We start from the raw sequence: 22,247 nt of genomic DNA on the forward strand, positions 1-22,247 counted from the left end.
AGAAAGCAAAAACAAAACGCTGAGATATTTTGTTACTTTATGATTGGAAAACAGATCTGTGGATTTGGAAGATTGCTGACTTAAAGAACTCAAAGTGGTAAGTTATTTTAATGTGGTTTTGGAGTATCATATTGGTTGCCCCCCACCTCTGCCTTTTGTCTTGAAATGAGTGGTTTCTGTCATATGATTCGATATAGTTCAAAGTTTCAGAGTCTATTTTAGGTTTGTTGACAACTTGTGTTTCAGTGTCCTCCAGTACAAAATGTACTATTTATATTGGAAATGTGTCTTAGCCTTGGCCCAAAAGGTTTCTCTGATTTCAGAGATCTGGCAGGCAAACTTGATTATCTTTGCCTCTTTTCTCTAACCTTCATATGTGACATGTTTTGAGTCAGGTTTATTTCATTCTTTTATTTATTTTGATTGGAGGGCTTATGGGGAGGGCTACTTTACTGTTTTAAGAAAACTTTTCATAATTCAGTGTAAAACTCAGGGGAATTATGACTTTTTTTTTCAGTAAGAGAAACCACTAACTTGACCGAGTCCCATAGTAAATTACTACCTAAAGCTTTAGAGTATTGAAAACTGGGAAAACAGAAAAAAAAGTCAAAACATTTAGAAATAAATATAAATGATAAAATAGCATACATACATGTGAGATTAAAGTATCACTATTAATTTTTTTTTTTTTTTTTTTTTTGAGACGGAGTCTCACTCTATTGCCCCAAGCTAGTGTTCCATGCCATCAGCCTAGCTCACAGCAACTTCAAACTCCTGGGCTCAGACGATCCTTCTGCCTCAGCTTCTCGAGTAGCAGGGATTACAGGCATGTGCCACTATGCGCAGCTAATTTTTTCTATATATTTTTAGCTGGCCAATTAATTTGTTTCTATTTTTAGTAGAGACAGGGTCTCGCTCTTGCTCAGGCTGGTTTCTAACTCCTGATCTTGAGTGATCCGCCCACCTCGGCCTCCCAGAGTGCTAGGATTACAGGCCTGAGCCACTGCGCCCAGGCCCCTAAAATTTTTAATGATACTTCTATAAAATTACTTGGTATAAAGATTTAATTATGAGACATTTAGGCTAAGAACTGTGAATAAGGAGAGTAGATAACTTGTCTTTTCTTGGTCAATGTTAATTCATTTTCATGTTGAAGTTCATTCTCTGGTACAGATATAAAGCTACATTGGATGGGAGAAAACTTTGTGAATAACTAATATATAGGTAGAAAGGAAGTTATAGAAAGACAAGTTTTTTGGATGTTGCTACTTTTTGCTTAATGTTTAACTCTTTGTTTAAGTCATGACTTTGGTGCTGTTTAAGTTGACTTTAAGCTAAATGACCAAATTTATAGTGCTTGATGTGTTCAGAGAAATCCTGAATTTATACTAGAATCTTCCCTCTATAATACCATTTCATATTATGGACATTAAATAAAATAACAGATACTTCTTATGTAATATTAATTGGAAAAAAATACTTTCTAAAACATGAGAAACTGGGTAATTTTGAGTTAACAGAATTTTCTTCTTCTTGACATTGGATATGTTTTATTGAAACTTCATGTATGAATGCCCCTTAAGGACTATTGGGTTTTTTTTGTTTGTTTGTTAGGTTATTATCAAATGTCCTATTTCATATTTTTAAAGGAATTCCCAAGGTATCTCATTTGGCCCATTATAGTAACCATTTAAGCTTTAGAGTAAAGGGAATTTCTTTGCAGAGCAATCCAGGAAATATGCAATATGAGCAATAGAGCATTGATATTAACAATTGTGAATAGCTACTCTGAGGATAACTCTTTTGGGATAATTATTCTAGGAAATGGACATAACAATTATTTTAAATCCTTATTTTTTGTTTTGTTTTTGGCCTAAGACATCAAGGATTTGTTTGCAGACTGTATTTCACAAGATAAAAATATATTTTAGTTTTTTTAATGCCTCTCCTATGGGGTTTATAGCTCTTCATATTGCTTGCTTAAGTTAAAAATTAACATTAAATGAGAAAATATATGACACTGCATGGCCCTTAGTAGAAGCTTATTATATGTTTGTATAACTTCACCTATCCTGAGATGCTAACAAAATTCCCCACATTTCTGCAAGTTATCCCTTATTTTAATAACATCCTACTTTGTGAAAAACACTGATTTGTTATTAAAAGAACAGTTCAGAGTTAACTGATAAGAATTAACAGTTCAGAGTTAACAATAATAAGAAATATACTTCAAAACCAATGTGTAATTGCCATAAATTCTTTAGGGGGTGGTGGGAAGGGAATAAAATGTGGAAAAAATTACAAGTGGAACACATTGCTGATTCTTCTCATCTCTATCCATTTCTCTAGGGGAAATGAAAATAAGTCTGTGATTAGAATGGGAAGTAAGAGTGGAATGGGAAGACAATGGCCAAGTGATAATAGAATGATGGTGGGAAGAGAGTATAAGTTTATGGCAGTTTAACACAAGTAGTAAAAATAATAATACAATAATAAAACATTACAGCAACCAAATATATTGAGCTTCTACTATATCCATACACTGGGATAACAGCTTTATTTGCATTATCTGTTTAATTATGGTAACAACTCTATGAAGTACTTACTACTTTTTCTAGTTCATAAATAAATTTAAAGAATTACTTTCTAGGGTCACACAGATGATAAATGGAAAAGTCAGGATTTAAACTACAGTTCATGTAATTCCTAAGGTCATGTTCCTTAACCATTACATTTTAGCATTTGGAGCCTTGTGTCAACTATGAAGTTCAAAGGTTGCTTCTTTTCTCTCTCACTTTGTACCATGAGCCCTATTTCACCCACTATCTAGTGAGTCTTCTCTCCTATTCTGATGCTAATATTTATGTACAACCAGTTGGTCTCTTATACTCCTTGCAAATTTCCCTTCCTTATTTTTCTTTGAAACACTTTCTCTGATAACAAAACTCTGAGTTTGGAGGTACCTCTTTATCCTCTCCTTCCTACTGCCCTGCCCCATCATTTATGTAGATTGGGGCTTTGCCCAAAGTTGTGTCTTTGTGTTGAACAACTCTTTTGGTACTTTGTCAACTCTCAAGGATCCAGCTCTCCAGACCTGATAATTCAGCCAGTATGCACTGGCCTATATATACTAGTTGCTTAGCGATAGCATCTGCTCTGTGTCTGTACTAAATCAGTAATTGTTTTGTGTTCTATTTTTCAAACTATAATTGCTGTTTAAAATTCCCCCAAATTTTGCTTCTTTCTTCATGTCCTTTTTAATTGTTTTTATATGTCCAATTGCCTTAAAAGTGATACCTCAAAATCAGTTTCTCCCCATATTAGTCCCTCAGTTTCCCTAAACCACGTCTGCCACTAGATTGCACTATTAGTGGTAAAGGCATTGCCATTCTTAACATTCACCCAAACTTTAAATCATGGAGCCTCCTTTGACTCTGTCTTTTCTCTATTACTATCTTATATCTGATTCACTGTCATTTCCTATAGAGTAAGTCTCCACAAAATCTATTACATCTATTACAGTAATCCTCCCTTATTGGAGGGGGATATGTTCCAGGACCCGGAGTGGATGATTGCATACACAGATAGTACAAACCCTATATAGTCCTCTCTCCAGTATCCATGAAGGATTGGTTTCAGGACATCCATGATACCAAAATGCACAGATGCTCAAGTTGCTTATATAAAATTGTGTAGCATTTGCATATGACCTACGCACTTCCTTCTGTATACTTCATATCATCTCTAGATTACTTATAATACCTAATATAATGTAAATGCTATGTAAATAGTTGTTATACCGTATTGTTTAGGGAATGATGACAAGAAAAAGTCTGTATATCTTCAGTAGAGACACAATTATCCATTTTTTAGACTATTTTCTATCCACAGTTGGTTGAATCCAGGGATGCAGAACCCACAGATATGGAGGGCCAACTATATATACCATGTTTTTTCCTATATATACATATTTATAACAAATTTATAAATTAGACACAGTAGGAGACTAACAACAACAATAAAATAGAGCAATTATAGCAATATAATATAATTAAAGTTACAGGAATGTGGTTTCCCTCTCTCTAAATTCTGTAATATTTTTAGTAATCCTAGCACTCTGGAAGGCCGAGGCGGGTGGATCGCTCAAGGTCAAGAGTTCGAAACCAGCCTGAGCAACAGCGAGACCTTGACTCTATTAAAAAAAATAGGAAGAAATTAATTGGCCAACTAAAAATATATAGAAAAAATTAGCTGGGCATGGTGGCGCATGCCTGTAGTCCCAGCTACTCAGGAGGCTGAGGCAGGAGGATTGCTTGATCCTGGGAGTTTGAGGTTGCTGTGAGCTAGGCTGACGCCACGGCACTTTAGTCAGGGCAACAGAGTGAGACTCTGTCTCAAAAAAATCAAAAAACAAAAAAAAACACACTGTAATATTTTTGGACCATAGTTGACCACAGGTAACTAAGACTGTAGAATGCAAACAAACTGCAGAAACTGAAACCATGGATAATTTGGTGGAGGGGGGAAACTACTCTATTGCTGAGTAACAATAATAACTCATGTCTCACAATTCTATGGGTTGACTAAGTGGTTCTTCTGCTGGCTTAGCCCTGGCTGAACTCACTGAACTTCTCTTAGCCAGTGAGTCAACTCAGATGGTTGGAATAGCTAGGGACAACTAGACTTCATGTGGTCCTCATCCCAATTATACTCACAGCACAATTAATAAGCTCAAAGTTTCAGGAGATCAAGCCCCTTGTGCAAATCATAATCAAACTTCTGCTTATGTATTGTTTGCTGGCATCCCATTGGACAAAATAAGTCTCAAGCTAATCTTATGTGGAAAGTTTATATAGAAAGAGACTCCACATAGTTGTGGAGACTGGGAAATATTGTTCATTGAGTGGCCATTATTGTATTAATATATTTGATTTACATTGTAAATTTATTATAATTGATTGAACATTTGCATGTCCAGCATTCTGGACCAAGCTTCTTGAAGGTAGATATCACATCAAATATTACCAGAACCTAGCAAAATGATCGGCATTGCCTTATGTGCTCAATAAATGGCTGTAACATACAAATTCTAAGTTCCATATATGGTGTAAGTCATTAGCATAACATGGGGTATGTACTCAATGATTTTTTAAAAATTAATCTTATGTTAATAATTGTATGATGTACTCAACTCTAATTCTTGCAAAAATATTGTACATTTGAAGGGAGTAAGGCCTAGAGGGATTGAATAAATTGTCCAAGCTCCTGTGGTAAGTAATAAAGGCAGAATTTGATAATAAGTCTAATTATAAATTGACATTCTCTGTATTACACTAATATTTCTTCTAGAATACTGGAGTTATGATGTCCAATATGGTAGCCACTAGCAACAATTGGCTACTAAGCAATTGAAATATAGGTAACCTAAACAGAGATATGCTATAAGTATAAAATACACTCTGGACTTCAGATTTTGTATATGAACAGAATGTGAAAAATTAATATTTTTATATTGTTTACATGTTGAAATGATAATATTTTGTGATACATTAGGCTAAATAAAATTTGCCATTAACATTAACTTCCCTGGTTTCTTTTTGCTTCTTTTAATGCAGCTAGTAAAATATATTAAATTATATATATGATTTACATTATGCTTCTGTTAAAGCTGATCTAGAGGTTATGTTAAGTTAGAGAAGGGACACATCCACATACAAAATAAACAATAATAAAAAGAAGGATATGATCACTGTTGTATTGATAGGAAAAATTCATTCAGATGGGAATAGGGGAAGACAAAATTGATTTGAAGAATGGGTTTGACTTCAATGAAAGGTAAGGTGAAATTGCTGTTAAGTAAAAAAAAACAAACAAACAGAATTATCAAGTGTAGAAGAGGAGCAATGAGAATGGTAAGAAGTCAAAATAGTGTTTTAGAAATGTAAGTTAGGTGTGAGGGAACCATGGGAGTTAAATTAGGAAAGGTATATTGGGGACACTCAAAATCAGGGAGATTTTCTTCTGAAAGCTATTGAAACTATTGAAGTTTTTATTTTGCTTATTTTCTTTTAAACAGGAAAGTAATGATTAAAACTTTTGGAGTGTATCAGATGCATTAGAAGGCAAAGAACAGAGATAGACACTAGAAAACATGTGTATTAGTAAACAGAGCAATGATGAAAATTTGAACTAGGATTACAGCAGTAAGAATGAAAATTAGGAGGGCATGATTGATTGTTACAATAGTTTTCCCTGGATAGTGTTCACAAGGTTGGCTAGGGGAAGGACCAATGAAGAGCATTAGGATTGATAAAGGAATACTGAAGATTCATAGCATTCTATATGCCCTTCCCCAAAGCTGGAACTTTCTCATTTTTCCTCATGTTAATAAGTGGGTATCACCACCAAATACCTATATCTTTAATATGTTTCTTTTCTTCATACTTCACCTCTGGTTTATCCATAAACTGATTGCTATTTACCTCTGAAATTTATATATGCACTAGTTCAAGCCACTCACCTCTTCCCTTGACCACTATAAAAGTCTTTTAACTGATCTTTCTCTCTCTCTTTCCTCTTATCCTACCATAATTTGATTTCTTCCTAGAGTCAAGAGAGAAGTTATTTTAAAATTTTCCCCTTCATATAGCCTCAATGTCCCTCTTTTTCTTCATGTTCTACAAGGTCCTACATGATCTGGCCTACCTCTCTGATCTCATCTCATTTTACTCTCTCCTTTATCACACTGGCATTAGGATTTATAAAGGAATAATTAAGATTCATAGCATTCTTTATGCCCTTCCCCAAACCTGGTATCTCCTCGTTTTTCCTCATGTTAATAAGTGGTATCACAACCAAATACCTACATCTTTAATATTTTTATTTTCCTCATTCTTCATCTCTATCCATAAACCAATTGCTGTTTACCTCTGAAATATATCTTATCTATGCCCTAGTTCAAGCCACTCACCTCTTTCCTAGGCCACTATAAAAGTTTTTTAACGCACTTCTCTCTCTCTCTCTTCTTATCCTCCCATAATCTTATTTCTTCCTAGAAGCAAGAGAGATTTTATTTTAAAATATTGCAGTCTTCCATTTCCCCTTCCTATAGCCTCAATGGCTCTCTCTTTCTTCGTGTTCTACAAGGTCCTACATGATCTGGCCTACCTCTCTGACCTCATCTCATTTTACTCTCTCCTTTATCACACTGGCTTTCACCATGCTGACTGTATTTTTGTAATTGTTTGGCATATTCTTAGATTTTTTTCCTTCCTTGGGCTTTTGCTCTTGCTTTTTATCTAGATTGTTCTTTCTCCGATCTTCTAATGACTGGATCCTTCTACTCCTTCAAATCATAGCATAAAGTCACTTCCTCAAGGATGTCCTCCCTGACTACTCAGTCTTAAATACCCTCATGGTGAAGTCACTCTCTATTGTATTATCCTGTTATTTCATAATAGTTAACATTGGTATCTGAAATTATTTTTATCATCATTGTTAGTACTACTGTTATTACTACTGTGTACCAAAATATTTTCTTTCTTTCCCTTCTACTAAGCTCTCTGAGAACAGGAACCTGTCTGTCTTATTCATCTTTTTGTCTTGAACATCACCCACAGTGTTTAGCCAAAGCAGACACTCACTTAATATTTATTGCATGGATGAAGTTTTTCCCACCTGTATTATTACTCTCTTTGATAGGATATCACTTACATTAAGAAGGAAAAGGGATGTGAATTCATTTATTTAGTGTTTTATTAGTTACAAGAGGTATTGGGCTATGGGGAGAAAACAACACCCACCACCACCACATATTTACTACTATAGCTACTATATTAAAGATATGATTTGATAAAGACATGAAAAAGTCTTTTTTCAATTCATGGGCATTTAAATTCCAAAGAGTTTTTAAAATCTTAATGCAGAAATTTAAATAACCAAAAATTTGCCTTTGAGGTAGCAAACAGCTGAATTTTTGAAATTGATACATTACATAATTTTTCTTTTTGAAATGGAAACATTACAAACATTTGCAAATAGATACTTAAAGCAATATTTGGGATATTCCATTCAGTTGGCTCTGATTTTTATTTTCTTTTTGTTAGTGAGGGACATCAGAAGTAAAATCTAATCCTGATTAAATAATACATAAATAAGCACTATTTATATACATATAATGCCAGAGGTTTGAAAAGGTTAATATTATCACAATAAGAAAAAATCATTAAGTTCTAAAGGTCATTTAGATTATTTTATGGGAGATTTTTTGTATGTTCTTCACCTGTTGAGTTACCATTATTATTGATAATTCTTTTCAGATTATGAGTAAACAGTTTGTGCTCCAAGTATTTTATTCATGCTAATATTTACTTTGTAAAATGTGCTTCTTACAGGAGTATAAATAGTTTCTAAAAAGGACACTGACAACTTCAAAGCAAAATGAAGTTCTTTCTGTTGCTTTCAGCCATTGGGTTCTGCTGGGCTCAGTATTCACCAAATACTCAAACAGGACGGACATCTATTGTCCATCTGTTTGAGTGGCGCTGGGTTGATATTGCTCTTGAATGTGAGCGATACTTAGCTCCATATGGATTTGGTGGTGTTCAGGTAGGTGTTGTTTATAGTATAAATTGCTGCCTTCACTGTGCTTATAGTAAATGGTATTCTCATCAGTGTCTGTCAAGCTGAAGCACCATTTTGTAATACTTCATATATAAGTACTCTAAGTAAGTACTGCAGAAGAAGCAAGTATTGTTGTAATTTTATAGGTTGTTTCTGATACCTTTTTTCAGCAGGAAATTTCCAGTGTGTGCTGTTAATATTTTCAAGTGATTGAAAAGAAATGTAATTGCATATACAAGGATTCAAAAATAATTTTATGTTATCAATTAGTTTCTAGAACATCTAATGATATAAAGTAAGCCATGAGTTGATGCTTATTAATGTTTTATTTATAGGTCTCTCCACCCAATGAAAATATTATAATTAACAGCCCTTCTAGACCCTGGTGGGAAAGATACCAACCAGTTAGCTATAAATTGTGCACAAGATCTGGAAATGAAGATGAATTCAGAAACATGGTGACTAGATGTAACAATGTTGGTGTAAGTGAATTCATTTTCCTTTAAATTTTTTGTATAGGAAAGTAATTTCTCTCTTCTATTTTTTTGCTCCTTTTGAGCAGAAAGTTTTGCATATTTTAAATTATTTCATTTTATATCATACTTTAGTTATAAGTCAAAATGAACTGTTGCTTTATGTTCAACTTTTATAAATTGTTACGAATGTGCCATTTATCTACTAAAGAAGAGATAAGTTAAAGTTTAAAGCACAATTTACTTATAAAAGCAAAATGTCAAATTTTAACCCTTATAACTATATGTATTTTCTGGAAACACTTTTCTGGTTAGGAATTGAAAATTCCAGTGAAAGTATTTGCGGTCATTTTTGTGTGACTTATGTCTCCACGCATAATTCCTGTGTCTTCTTCCCCATAGGTTTTTAAATAGTGAATAGCTTTTTTCTTATTTTAACCAAAGGCATAAATGAGAGATTAATAGTTACCTTCCTCTCTTCAGATGCTAAGTAGACAGTAGAAACTAAGTGCTTCTTTCTCCTAGTGACCCACTGAAAGTTCACAAACCAATAATCTCTTATGCCTCAAGTGATTTTAACCTACCCATATGGCTCTTTGCATTTATAAATATAAATTCATGGTGGTTTCTGATTCTCTTAATGTATCAGTCCTGTGAATATTTGACCAAGTGTCTAGAATAGACATAGGTTTTCAGCTCATGTTAGTTTTTTTTCATACTCAACCTTTGGTATTTTAGGAAAATAAGTTATAAAATAACAAGGAAATATTTTGGAATTTAATTAACATGGTATAAACTTTAATAAATAATTCTTTAGATTTTTGCCTTTGTATAAATCAAACTAAAGTAGAAAATTTGTTTTTCAGGTCCGTATTTATGTGGATGCTGTAATTAATCACATGACTGGTAGTGAAGGGAGTGGAGGAACAAGCAGTACTTGTGGAAGTTACTTTGACCCTGGAAATAGGAATTTTCCAGCAGTTCCTTATTCTGGTTGGGACTTTAATGATGGTAAATGTAAAACTGGAAGTGGAGGAATTGAGAGCTATAATGATGCTTATCAGGTAATTTTTAAAAAAATAGTGATCTGAATAAACAGCTATCTACGCTTTTAAATATAGATATGCAGCACATTAAATTCCATTTTAAATACTAGTTTAGACCCCTCAGGAAACCAACTTACCAGGTCTGACTGCTTGAAAATAAGAAACTCAAATCAATATTTAAAAATTTTCCCCTAATCAATTAAAAAGCTTATCTACTTTATTTCCTATATTCTCCATTTTATACTAGAAAATATTTCAAAGATATGTCCATAGTACAATGTCAATAATCCAAGAGCCCAGTGCAAACAAGGAACTATAGAAGTTTCTATTGATGAATAAGTGAATGAATGTCCAATGGATTCTCAGGTGAAAGATGATGTTTTATGAATCAGTCACAAAATTTTCACCTCAACAGGTCAGAGATTGTCGTCTGGTTGGTCTTCTTGATCTTGCCCTGGAGAAAGATTACGTGCGTTCCACTATTGCTAACTATATGAACCATCTCATTGACATTGGTGTGGCAGGTTTCAGAATTGATGCTGCCAAGCACATGTGGCCTGGAGACATGAAGGCAGTTTTGGATAAACTGCATAACCTAAACACAAAGTGGTTCCCTGAAGGAAGTAGACCTTTCATTTACCAGGAGGTACATCTACATATATAAATATATATGTGTATGTGTATAAAATAATATTGTATAAAATTAATGGAAGACTTAATTAAATATGCAATTTCTATACATTAATGGCTGAATCATTTATGTAGAGCAGTGTTCTTTAGTTTTATTTTAATTCAGATACAATACATCTAATTCTTTATCACAATAGGTTCTATGGAAGTACAGAGAATTTATTTAGGCTACAAACTTCACTGTGCCATTTACTATCTCTCCAGAGACTGTTATGGAAGACTGAGAATCATAGTTTTTGTTGTCTTGAGCTGATCTATCTGAGTTTAAATCTTGGCTGTACCACCATTAGCTCTGTTAGTTTTTAGGCAAATTAATTAAACTCTTTGCTCAACAGTTATTTCATGTGAACAAAAGGGCTAATAATAATGGTTGTGTTTTTATTTTCTTTAGAGAATTAAATGGGTTAATATTTATCAAGTGCTGAGAAGTGTTGTTGGTCAGATAGTAAATGCCAAATTAATGTGACCTATTGTTATTATCATTTATGTACAAGGCTAAAAATTAGGTCAGCATCCTCACAGTGCAATAGGTCATCTTGTCATTATGTTTCCTTTAATATGGTACCACATATTTCATTAGAATAAGTAAGAATTTTGGTATAAGGAAAACCATTTTGAGTATTTCAAATAACATAAATAGTTTAAAGCTATTTTCTATATAATACTAATTTTTGGTTAAAATAGTTTAAATTTCTTATGTACGTAAAATGATATTTTTTCCTGTCTTTCTACTAGGTAATTGATCTGGGTGGTGAGGCAATTACAAGCAGTGAGTACTTTGGAAATGGCCGTGTGACAGAATTCAAGTATGGTGCAAAACTAGGCACAGTTATTCGCAAGTGGAACGGAGAGAAGATGTGTTACTTAAAGTAAATAAAATACAATTTGTCCTTTGAATTATTTCACAGGGCTATTAGTCATATTACCCTAATATGAGTCATCTTCTCAGAACCTTCCTATTTAGAAAACTGTTGGGTCAGTTATTAATTTAAATGTTATAGTGTCACAAACACCAATTGATTATCTTTTGTATTTAGAATGTCAGTCATAAGAAAGTATGCCTAGAAACCCAAAATGTTTTCAAGGCATTTTAATCTGTATATGATATTAGTATACTAGATTTGACTAATGTTTGCATATGATCTTTTAAATCCAGATTATTATTAAAATAATCATACTATTTATAAAATACCTAAAATGTGACCATACTATAGAATTTACATGTATCAATTCATTAATTCTAAATATTGAAATGTTTATAACAATATAGTATTGAAGCCTATTTTAATCCAGGTTGCCATTCTGTATAATGTGATATGGATGTTGACCCTTCTTAGGTTCATCTAAATTACAATATACTGAAACGTCTAAAAGGACCCTTTTTTATACCAAAGATCTATAGCTGTAACATGAATGGAATACAAGTAATCCATACATATATACAAACATAGATTATGTTTGTAGATTGTGTGTGTGTGTGTGTGCGTGTGTGTGTATACATATATATCCCCTACAGAATAAACATTTAATTAGAGAATTTAATCTGAATATGCTATACAGAAAGAAATGCACAGAGGTTACTCTAAAGTTATTGTAAGGGAATACAAAAATGTATATATTATTTTTTTTAATAGGAACTGGGGAGAAGGTTGGAGTTTCATGCCTTCTGACCGAGCACTTGTCTTTGTGGATAACCATGACAATCAACGAGGACATGGAGCTGGTGGAGCATCTATTCTTACATTCTGGGACTCTAGGTAGCAAACAAAGTTCTCTAGTGTTTTTGCCTACCTTTCAATCATGGTAAGAAAATTCTATTCTTCTATAATAATACTTTGTGACTTTCAGACTTTATAAAATGGCAGTTGGATTTATGCTTGCCCATCCTTATGGATTTACACGAATAATGTCAAGCTACCGTTGGCCAAGATATTTTGAAAATGGAAAAGTAAGTTTTGAAGTTGTTCAAAAGATCTTTTTCTCAAGGAAAAGGAGGGAATTTTGTTGTAATTTAACATGAGGCTATGACATCCAATATGTATTTATCAAATATTAAGTGTAAACCTCATGCAGAACTCTGATTTTGGTAATGCAGAGAATAGTAAAAAAATAAAATTCATATTTTCTGTTGTCAAAGAGTATGAAAGCTGTTTCAGAAATATAACAACAATCCCCTACCCTCTAGAGAAAATACTTAAAGATAAGAGCAAGATATAGGGAGTAAAATATGTATTTCTAAGAAATAGCTACCTCATGGGACAGATATGAGGAGTATGCAACTAACCCTTGTAAAGAACTTAAAACTTTACCTGCCCATTGTGAACACAATATAAGTATTTGTTAAATACTTTAAAAAAAAAGAAGTTTTATGGAATGCAAAGAAATAATTCAGTTGAGATGAAGTTAAATAGGGAAAGTACCTTACAAGAGGAAGAAAATTACATATATTAAGGAATGTACAGACTATTTCAGGAAAGGTAAAAATAAGAAAAATAATGGAGTATGTGGTAAAGGCATTAATCTGACTAGCAATTTCAAAAAGGAACCAAGAAGTAAGATTACGAAGACATTTAGAAAACTAGTGGAAGGTTTTCTTTTTAAACTGAAGATTTCAGAAGCAGCCGTCATACAGAAACTTCACACCTAAAGCGGAAATTTTTCATCCCTACGAGTCAGACAGGTATCTATCTAGTTTTTCCTAGACTCCTTTGAATTTGTGAAGCTTACTACTGTGTACAGTATATTTTACTGTTAGATTTAGTATTAAGAACATGTTCCTTTATATTGAGCCAACTTCACATAGTTTCCGCCAATAGGTCTTATTTTTGATGTCAGGAATCATGACCTATTTCATTTTCCCTTTTTCCAATAACATTTCCCTTTCCAGAGACTTTTGCATACTAAAAACTCTTAATTTTGTTCATTATTCAGCATAACACATGATTTTAAGACAGGCACTGATTATGCTCCTAGACTTTCTTTTTTTTCCTGTGAATATCTTTTAAAATGCCCATCAGAAAAACATGCTATTAAAAATTTGGTCAGTTTTGTAAAAAATATTAAGATGGGTGAATTACTACATATATCCAAAAGGAAGTATGAAAGGAACTAATATTTATGTAACAATGATCATATTCAAGGCATTTTCCCATACATTATTTAATTTTTATAGCAACGGAGCAATATCCCCATTTTATAGATAAGCAAACTGAGAAGGTTTTCTCAGCTGGTAGTGATGGAGATTATGTTTTAGTCCTGGTGTTTCTAACACTAAAGCCCTTGCCATTTCAGTGAGATTGCACAGCTTACAGTGATTTTAAGAAGACATTGCAGTTCCTCAGAAAGAAAACAAGAGGATAAAAAGTTGTTAGTCTGGTTTAAAATGTGGCACTAAAGAACCAGAGGATAGAGAGATGATGAAGACTCAGTAAAAGGCTGTAAAAATAAGGGAAGTGTTAGATTCTAAATAAAGACACTGCCCAGACTCAAGTAGCAGGATAGACCAGCTCTGGTGTAATGGAGAAGGAAGAGGCCAATACATATACGTTAAAACATGAGTATTTCTCTTCTTCCTAATTAAGGATGTTAATGATTGGGTTGGGCCACCAAATAATAATGGAGTGATTAAAGAAGTTACTATTAATCCGGACACCACTTGTGGCAATGACTGGGTCTGTGAACATCGATGGCGTCAAATAAGGTAAGAATATCCATTTAGAGATATCCTTTAATAGCAAACTTTCTTTAACATTTTATTTCTAACTGTTGAAGTTGAAAAAAATCAATATTTTTTAAATGATATTATGTGTTTAGGAACATGGTTGTTTTCCGTAATGTAGTTGATGGCCAGCCTTTTACAAACTGGTGGGATAATGGTAGCAACCAAGTTGCTTTTGGAAGAGGAAACAGAGGCTTCATTGTGTTTAACAATGATGACTGGTGAGTAGATATCCATTAAAAATAATGTTTTATGCTCATATGTTCTTAGTTTATTCTTTTCTCTTCTGCTCATTTACTTTTTTTTGCATCTGAAAACTCCTTTCATCAGTGGAATAAGCAGACAGAGAGATCAGAAAAGGGCAGAAGAAAAATGATGATGGCTCTTATTCTTTTGTTCTCCTATTTTTATAAGGGCTTTCTGTTGTAAGTAGAGTTTGTTTTGTGCACCCTTGCAACATCATATACATATATATAATGCACACATTTATATATGCTCACATATATAAACCCCACAAAATACACAAAGTAGTTAATATAAGGATTGTGACATCATTAACGGGGCATGTTTGTAGTCTTGTTTTTCTTAATCATGGAAAAATGCTGCCTAAATACTTTTATATATATATATATGTTTATATATGTTCATATGTATATATATACATATATATATAATAGTTATTTTTCTCAAGTACTCCTCTATCATTTCTTTCGTACACTTTCTTCACTACTCTGTCTCTCTGTGAGAAATAATATTTTTTAAAGCATATATATGAAGAATAGGTATCATATGGTTAATGATTTGCCTCATGAGATATTTAAGTTTTTGTTCTGAAACTTCACATTACTGGCCTTTCATTTGTCATATTTATATCCTCTCTGTCTAGTATACTAGTTCCCTTATATAAAACTTATAAGATCTCTTTGCAAGCAGTTGATATGTTTCAGTCCAAGGCCAACTTCCATTCATGCTTAGTTCCTTCTGACCTAAATTACATTTATCTAGCAAAAAATAAATAAATAAATAAATCAGATACATCTCCTTGCCAAAGATTCTATGTCTAATTTTTTAAATTTCTCTTGTGAATAGACTACCAAAATGAATTTATATGATGCAGCTTTATATTTCAAACTAGGTTCTTCTTCATAGAAATGCTAGATTATTTTTATTTCCAGACCAAATTCTTTTTAGCCTCTTGGAGGAAAAAAAAAAAGAGATTTTGAAAAAATAATCTACTTAAATTCTTAAAAGTAATCAGTATTTTCTTAAGTTCATATGAGGACAAATGTGAAATATTTATGTTTACCACAGGTAGTACTTTTATTAAAGTGTGCCAATTCCTACAAATCTTCACTGATATTCTCTAACCTTTATTTTTTTGGTAATATTCACTACTACCTAGGGAACTGTAGAGTCTTCTGTGAGGACTTTTAGTCCTGAAAAAGCTATTTGCATCTTCCAGACAGGTCTTTGTGTTTGGATTTTCTTCTTACTGGGACCTTGACTGCTTAGAGTTCCATAGCACAAAGTTAAAATGTTTATTTGTTTTATAGATAGTCTGTATTCTTGCTCTTCATTGTGTTGAATTTAAGTTAAATCTTAAATTTTTTTTACAGGTCCTTATCTTTAACTTTGCAAACCGGTCTTCCTGCTGGAACATATTGTGATGTCATTTCTGGAGATAAAATTGACGGCAATTGCACAGGAATTAAAATCTATGTTTCCGCTGATGGCAAGGCTAATTTTTCTATTAGTAACTCTGCTGAAGATCCATTTATTGCAATTCATGTTGAATCTAAATTGTAAAATTCAGATTAAATACATATCTCAAATCAATAACCATGTGTGTTTCCTTTTTTATATATAAACTCATATTAATTAATTTTTAGTAAAAGCTATAAGTAATCAATTTGAAAAACTCAGAAAAGCATAAATAATCATTTATAATTACATGATTATAAGATAATTGCAATCAACATGTTGGATGTTTTAGAAGACTCACTTTAACATATTTTTCATGGGAATTTCTAAGAACTCAGAAAGACATCTTAACAAATATGTTTGTCATCATTAACACCATTTACCCAGCTATGCATCTCTAAATTCTGTCAGTCTTCCATAGAGTATTTCTATCAGTTAATTGGGGATAGCTGATTTAATGTTGATTCCCATGCAATGTGAGTGCATTTGTGTAGTTTTCACAATATGAAAATACTTTGTTGTTAATGGAGTTGAAAAATAGAAGAGACCTAAATTATACAATCTACAATTATGAATTATACTGAGCTCACAGGAATCTATTGTTTCTCAATATTCTTCCCTCTTTTTCATTTTTTTTCTAATGACTTAGACTTACAGTTGCATGGCTTTTTGTTCCTGCTTATAACCTCTACTATGGATGTTTATTTAAAGCTTTCATGACACCATGTGGTCAGGTTTTTTTTCCTAATCCTCTAGCTGTTCATTCTCTTTCGTCTTGACTTTAAGTGTGGAGTTTGTTTGTGCTCCCTCCTAGGTCTTCTTATAACTCTCAGTTGTTTTACTTCTGCTCATATGAGAACATAATGGCCATAACTCAGAAGTTCTTTCTTCCTTTCACCTATAAACATATCTATCTCTGCTGTGAAGTAGATTCACTGTACATTAGTTACCACTTCAGCTCATTCATCTTGGGCTGCAGTCTACTACTTGCATGAGTCCAGTGAGACAGAACACATGCAGAAAAGAATTTGCACATGCAGGGAGATTAGCTAATTCTTCCCATGAAAAATCGGGTCCCATAGGCAGGCGTCATCGCAAAAAACAAGAAAGTAATAGAATATAGAAATAATGGAAATGAAAGAATACACAGAGAGGAAGGTAAAGTTTTATAGATTTATATAAAGAAAATAGGAAAGCGAGGGTACTCAGCAGACCCCATAATATCCCTGTCAATTTTGAGGCCAGGAATGAAGTTTCACATAGGTGTTTATAGGTACAGATATCTGTTGCTAGGGGTAACAGGTTTACATAATAACAGTTCAGTTGTCATGGGTAACAGGTTTATATAATAACAGGTAATTTGTTTGGATTAAAAGTTTTTCAGGCCGGGCGCTGTGGCTCACGCCTGTAATCCTAGCTCTTGGGAGGCCGAGGCGGGCAGATTGCTCAAGGTCAGGAGTTCGAAACCAGCCTGAGCAAGAGCAAGACCCCGTCTCTACTATAAATAGAAAGAAATTAATTGGCCAACTGATATATATATAAAAAATTAGCCGGGCATAGTGGCGCATGCCTGTAGTCCCAGCTACTCGGGAGGCTGAGGCAGAAGGATCACTGGAGCCCAGGAGTTTGAGGTTGCTGTGAGCTAGGCTGACGCCACGGCACTCACTCTAGCCTGGACAACAAAGCGAGACTCTGTCTCAAAAAAAAAAAAAAAAAAAAAAAAGTTTTTCAGAGAGCTTCTGAAGATTCCTTAATGAACTCTATCTGTGTGAACAAATGGTTACAAAATCTTTCAAAGACAAATTTCTAAGTTCTAAGAGATAGCTATCACTCAACAGAGGGGCAACACAGAGATACAGTGGCTTCATATTTCTTTATCTAGTTATTGTGGATTGAGACAAATAGGAGTAAGCAGGAACTTGTTCCCTTGGGCTAATTGCTTTTAGCCACAGGCGTCTGTCTCATGGGCAGGACACTCTTTGGCTCTCATCCTGTGGCTCCATGTAGACCTGCTTTATAGTTCAAAGCAGGGGAAAACCACAGCATTGAAATTGCCACAGCATTCTTGGAATGCACCCTACCTACATTTGAGAAGCCCTCCTGAGGTGAGGCAGCCTTTGATATGCAAACTAACACGTTCACATATTCCTTCAGGGCAAAGGGCTGCAAAACTCCTGAGATTATTTGTCTCTAATATAGCAATATTAAGCAATTCAATAAAGTAGCAATTTTATGAACCAACATTGCAACATGCATGGAACAGGTTTATTACTTTCAGACAGGCATCAAAGTACAACAGAAGCCTAGGATTCATGATAATCCAGATTTCCAAGGGTCAGAAAAGTTTCCCAGGGTGGATGAAGTCTCAGCTGCATGTGCCTCATTTGCACTGCAGGCAAGGAACCTGAGAAAGCAGCCTGCCCTGGGTTTTATAACTGGGGGTCACATGATGAGCTAGACTAAAGCAATGAAGAACATCCTGTTCTAGGAGGAATAGTAGCAGAGCCTGGGCTGTTTTTGCCAGTTTCTCCTTATCACAGGATATTGAATCTCAGGATTCCAAGCACATTCCACATTTATTCTTGAGAACAACAGGTGACAAAGAGCGAAGAACTGAGTCAGTCCCTGGCCACTTGGAGAACTGTCCTGCATTTGCCCCTCACATTTTCTTCTTTCTTCTTGTCTTGATTGTAGATGGAAAAATCTAAACTCTGAAATATTTGAAAGAAGTTTATTCTGAGCCAAATTTGAGGACCATGACCTGGAGCCACTCCCAAGAAGCCTTGAGCAGGTGGACTCACTGTGCCTGGGTTACAGTTTAGTTTTATACATATCAGGGAGATAGGGGTTACAGGTAAAGTCATATCAATACATGGGAGGCATACATTGGCTTGGCCCAAAAGGTTGGGACATCTTGAAGTGGGGGGCTTACAGATTATAAATGGGTTTAAAGATTCTTTGGCTTGTAATTGGTTAAAGACATGAAGCTTTGTCTAAAGGCTTGGAATGTTTTAACATAAGGAGATGTTATCAGAGATAAGCCACCAGACATAGATTTGTTGTGTAAATTGAGGACCTGCAGGTTTGTCTTGCATACCCTTAGGCCTGTTAATGGGTTATAAAGGATGTCCCCAAGAAGGGCAGAGGGCATTATGGGACATATCTGACCTCTCTTCTTTTGTCAGACAATTTAGGATATTCCTTTGGTCACAAGGGAGTTCATTTAGTGAGCTGGTAGGGGTGAGCCTTAAAATTTTATTTTAGTTTACATGATGAAGAAATGATACCTCATTTTACCTAAGGCTATCTTCTCCACTTGTGTTAATGATACCACTCCATTTTTACCTTTTTGAGGACTTTATTTCTTAAACTATCCTCTCTCTTTTGATTTAGTAATCTTTCCTTTACTGCTATATTGGTTCCCTCAGATTACATGTATAATAGCAGGGGACCTCAAACTTTTTAAACAGGGGGCCAATTCATTGTTCCTTAGACCATTGGAGGGCTGGACTATAGTTTAAAAAAACTATGAACAAATTCCTATGCACATTGCACATATCTTATTTTGAAGAAAAAAAAAACAAATGGGCAAAAACACCCGCATGTGGCCCACAGGCCCTAGTTTGAGGACACCTGTTACAGTTTTCCAACTAAAAAGTCCATGATTCCCCATATATTCTTCTAGATTTAGGTTATTATTTTCCTCCCTTTCCTATTCAAACGTCTATGTTTTCTTCATACCGTCTCCACATCCTCAATTTCAGTTATTTTTAATCTTTCTACTCTCAGGTTTCCATCATCAGCACTTCATTGACACTGCTCTTGTCAACTTCATTAATGACATATATGTTACCAGTCCAATTCTCTATTCTCATCTTACTGTATTTCACAGTACTATTCAAGATGGTGGGCCACTCTCTTCTCCTCTCTTCCTTTGGCCACTGTGATTCTACTTTCCTGGTTTCCTTCTGTCTTACTGATTATTCATTTTCAAATTTTACTGAATCATCTTCTGTTTGACCTAATACCTTGATTGTATCTAAGTCTCTTCTATCTCTATCTTCTCTATCTTCTCTTCTCCTGGCGATTTCCATCATTTCTATGGATTTATAACAGATCCTTTTGTAAACTGGAAGAACATGAAGTCAATTGGTCAAAATCACTGGTGCTTAGCTGAAAAAAAATGATATGATTAAATAAGAAAAAATGTTCCTTAATGTTTAGTCTCTTTGTGAGATGCTTGAATATTTGAATTTTGTAATATATACTCAGCCACAAATAACAATGGTGATCTAGCACTGCTTGTATTATCCTAGATAGAGCTGGAGCCCAATCCACTAAGAGAAGTTTACAAGAATGGAAGGACAAGCACCACATGTACTCACCATCAAATTGGTATTAACTTATCAACACGTAGGTGCACATTGAGTAATAAGATTCATTGGGTGTCAGGCAGGTGGGAGGAGGGACCAGGGGATGGGTATATTCACACCTAATGGGTGCAGTGTGCACCTTCTGGGGGATGGACATACTTGAAGCTCTGACTTGGGTGAGGCAAAGGCAATATATGTAACCTAAACATTTGTACCCCCATAATATGCTGAAATAAAATAGCAGATTAAGTGAAAAGAAAAACAATCCTGGTAGGTCTTAAGAACAGTGGTCTCCAGACTGTTGGATGACCAGAATGACCGAGGACAGTGGTTCTCAATCTTGGCTGTACATTGGAATGATCTGGAAATTAAAAAAAAAATACTAATTAAAAACAAATCTTAAAAAATATATTATGCCTGGTTCCCTCCCTCAGAGTTTTGATTTAATTGGTTGGGAGTACAGCATGGGTGCTAGAATTTTTCAAACCTTTCAGTGTGGTTGTAATGTGCAGGCAAGGTTGAGAACTTCCCAGGAAGGGTTTTTATGCATAAAGATTCCTAGACTCTATCCTGGAACTAGTATATATATTAAAATCTCTGAGAATGAGATCTAAGAATCTAATTTGAAAAAGTTTCCTTAGTAATTTCTAAGGACTGACCAGTTTGCATACTACTGTGTTTGAATAAAATGCTTAGACAGCTCATACAAACCTTATCATCCAACCTTTTATAATTAGGAAAACAAAGGTTTAGAGACTGTATATTTCTTTGGTGAAAATTATTAGTACTATGAAAGCAACTCAGAATTCTGTTCATAATCATTATCATCCTAAAAGTACAAAAGATTATATAGATATTGAAATTGCAATTGTTATTTTTCTATAGGCACAGTAAATTTTTTTTCTAATGTTTTAAATCACACTTTCTGTATAAATTGTTCATTTAGGTAATAAATTTTATACTGACATGATTCATTAATTTTCTAAATACCAATGTTTTAGTTATTTTTTAATAAGCTTTTTTATAAGTATGATTATTTTTAATGGACTTTTTGGTATTTTAGATACCTTTTCAGTTCCATACCTTTCAAGTGCTATCCAACTTTGAGAGGAAGAATTGACCACCCGGACTACAGAACTGTGCATAGCAGCTTAGAAAGTGTATTTAAAAATTCAGTCTATATGCATTTGAATCACTTTGTTGGAACTACATTGTCTGTATTTTAATGACCTTCCTCAAATATAGTAAATTATTTTCTTTCAGTAAAGTAGTATTTGAAAATTTTCTTTATGTATTCTTGCCCTAATTTCATACTCCATTTTTGTACCCCCAAATCTGTCATCTATCAGAACATCATTCAAAGGTGAACATTTTTCCCACATGAAATTATTTTGTTTCCTTAGTGAAATTAATTTAAGGTGTATATAAATAGAAAAAGTTTGGTATTCTTCATGATGTGTTTTTACTGCTACTCTCTTGAGTATGTAATAACAGCTTCTCCATAAGTCACTGCCTAAAGGCTCAGCTCTTCTGTAAAAATTCTGTTGTGAATCATAGCTTATTCACTTTTACCTAACAATATTGTGAAGTGAGGAGAGTAAGCCACATTAAAGATAGGAATTAG

The 22,247-nt window shown here is 33.9% G+C and overlaps 1 protein-coding gene across 2 annotated transcripts; it reads left to right on the forward strand.

Moving 5' to 3' along the window:
• Positions 1–16,388, forward strand: AMY2B (amylase alpha 2B). 2 transcript variants are annotated; one of them, XM_075999903.1, is made up of 11 exons: positions 1–97; positions 8,394–8,607; positions 8,958–9,104; positions 9,962–10,159; positions 10,557–10,787; positions 11,567–11,700; positions 12,466–12,588; positions 12,680–12,779; positions 14,413–14,531; positions 14,645–14,770; positions 16,166–16,388. In XM_075999903.1, exons 2-11 carry the CDS (start codon positions 8,440–8,442, stop codon positions 16,353–16,355), a joined length of 1,536 nt encoding a protein of 511 aa, XP_075856018.1. In that variant the 5' UTR covers positions 1–97; positions 8,394–8,439; the 3' UTR covers positions 16,356–16,388. The 2 variants fall into 2 exon arrangements, with proteins under 2 accessions (XP_075856018.1, XP_075856021.1); XM_075999906.1 differs by lacking the exon at positions 9,962–10,159.
• Positions 16,389–22,247: the final 5,859 nt, after the last annotated feature.

Source organism: Microcebus murinus, chromosome 2 (genome assembly GCF_040939455.1).
Source record: "Microcebus murinus isolate Inina chromosome 2, M.murinus_Inina_mat1.0, whole genome shotgun sequence".
Taxonomy (NCBI): Eukaryota; Metazoa; Chordata; class Mammalia; order Primates; family Cheirogaleidae; genus Microcebus; species Microcebus murinus.

Coding starts and splice junctions, on each gene's coding strand:
- AMY2B (XM_075999903.1), top strand. CDS start 8,440: ATGAAGTTCTTTCTGTTGCTTTCAGCCATTGGGTTCTGCTGGGCTCAG. Junction 14,532..14,644: donor CATCGATGGCGTCAAATAAG/GTAAGAATATCC, acceptor TTATGTGTTTAG/GAACATGGTTGTTTTCCGTA. Junction 14,771..16,165: donor GTGTTTAACAATGATGACTG/GTGAGTAGATAT, acceptor TTTTTTTTACAG/GTCCTTATCTTTAACTTTGC.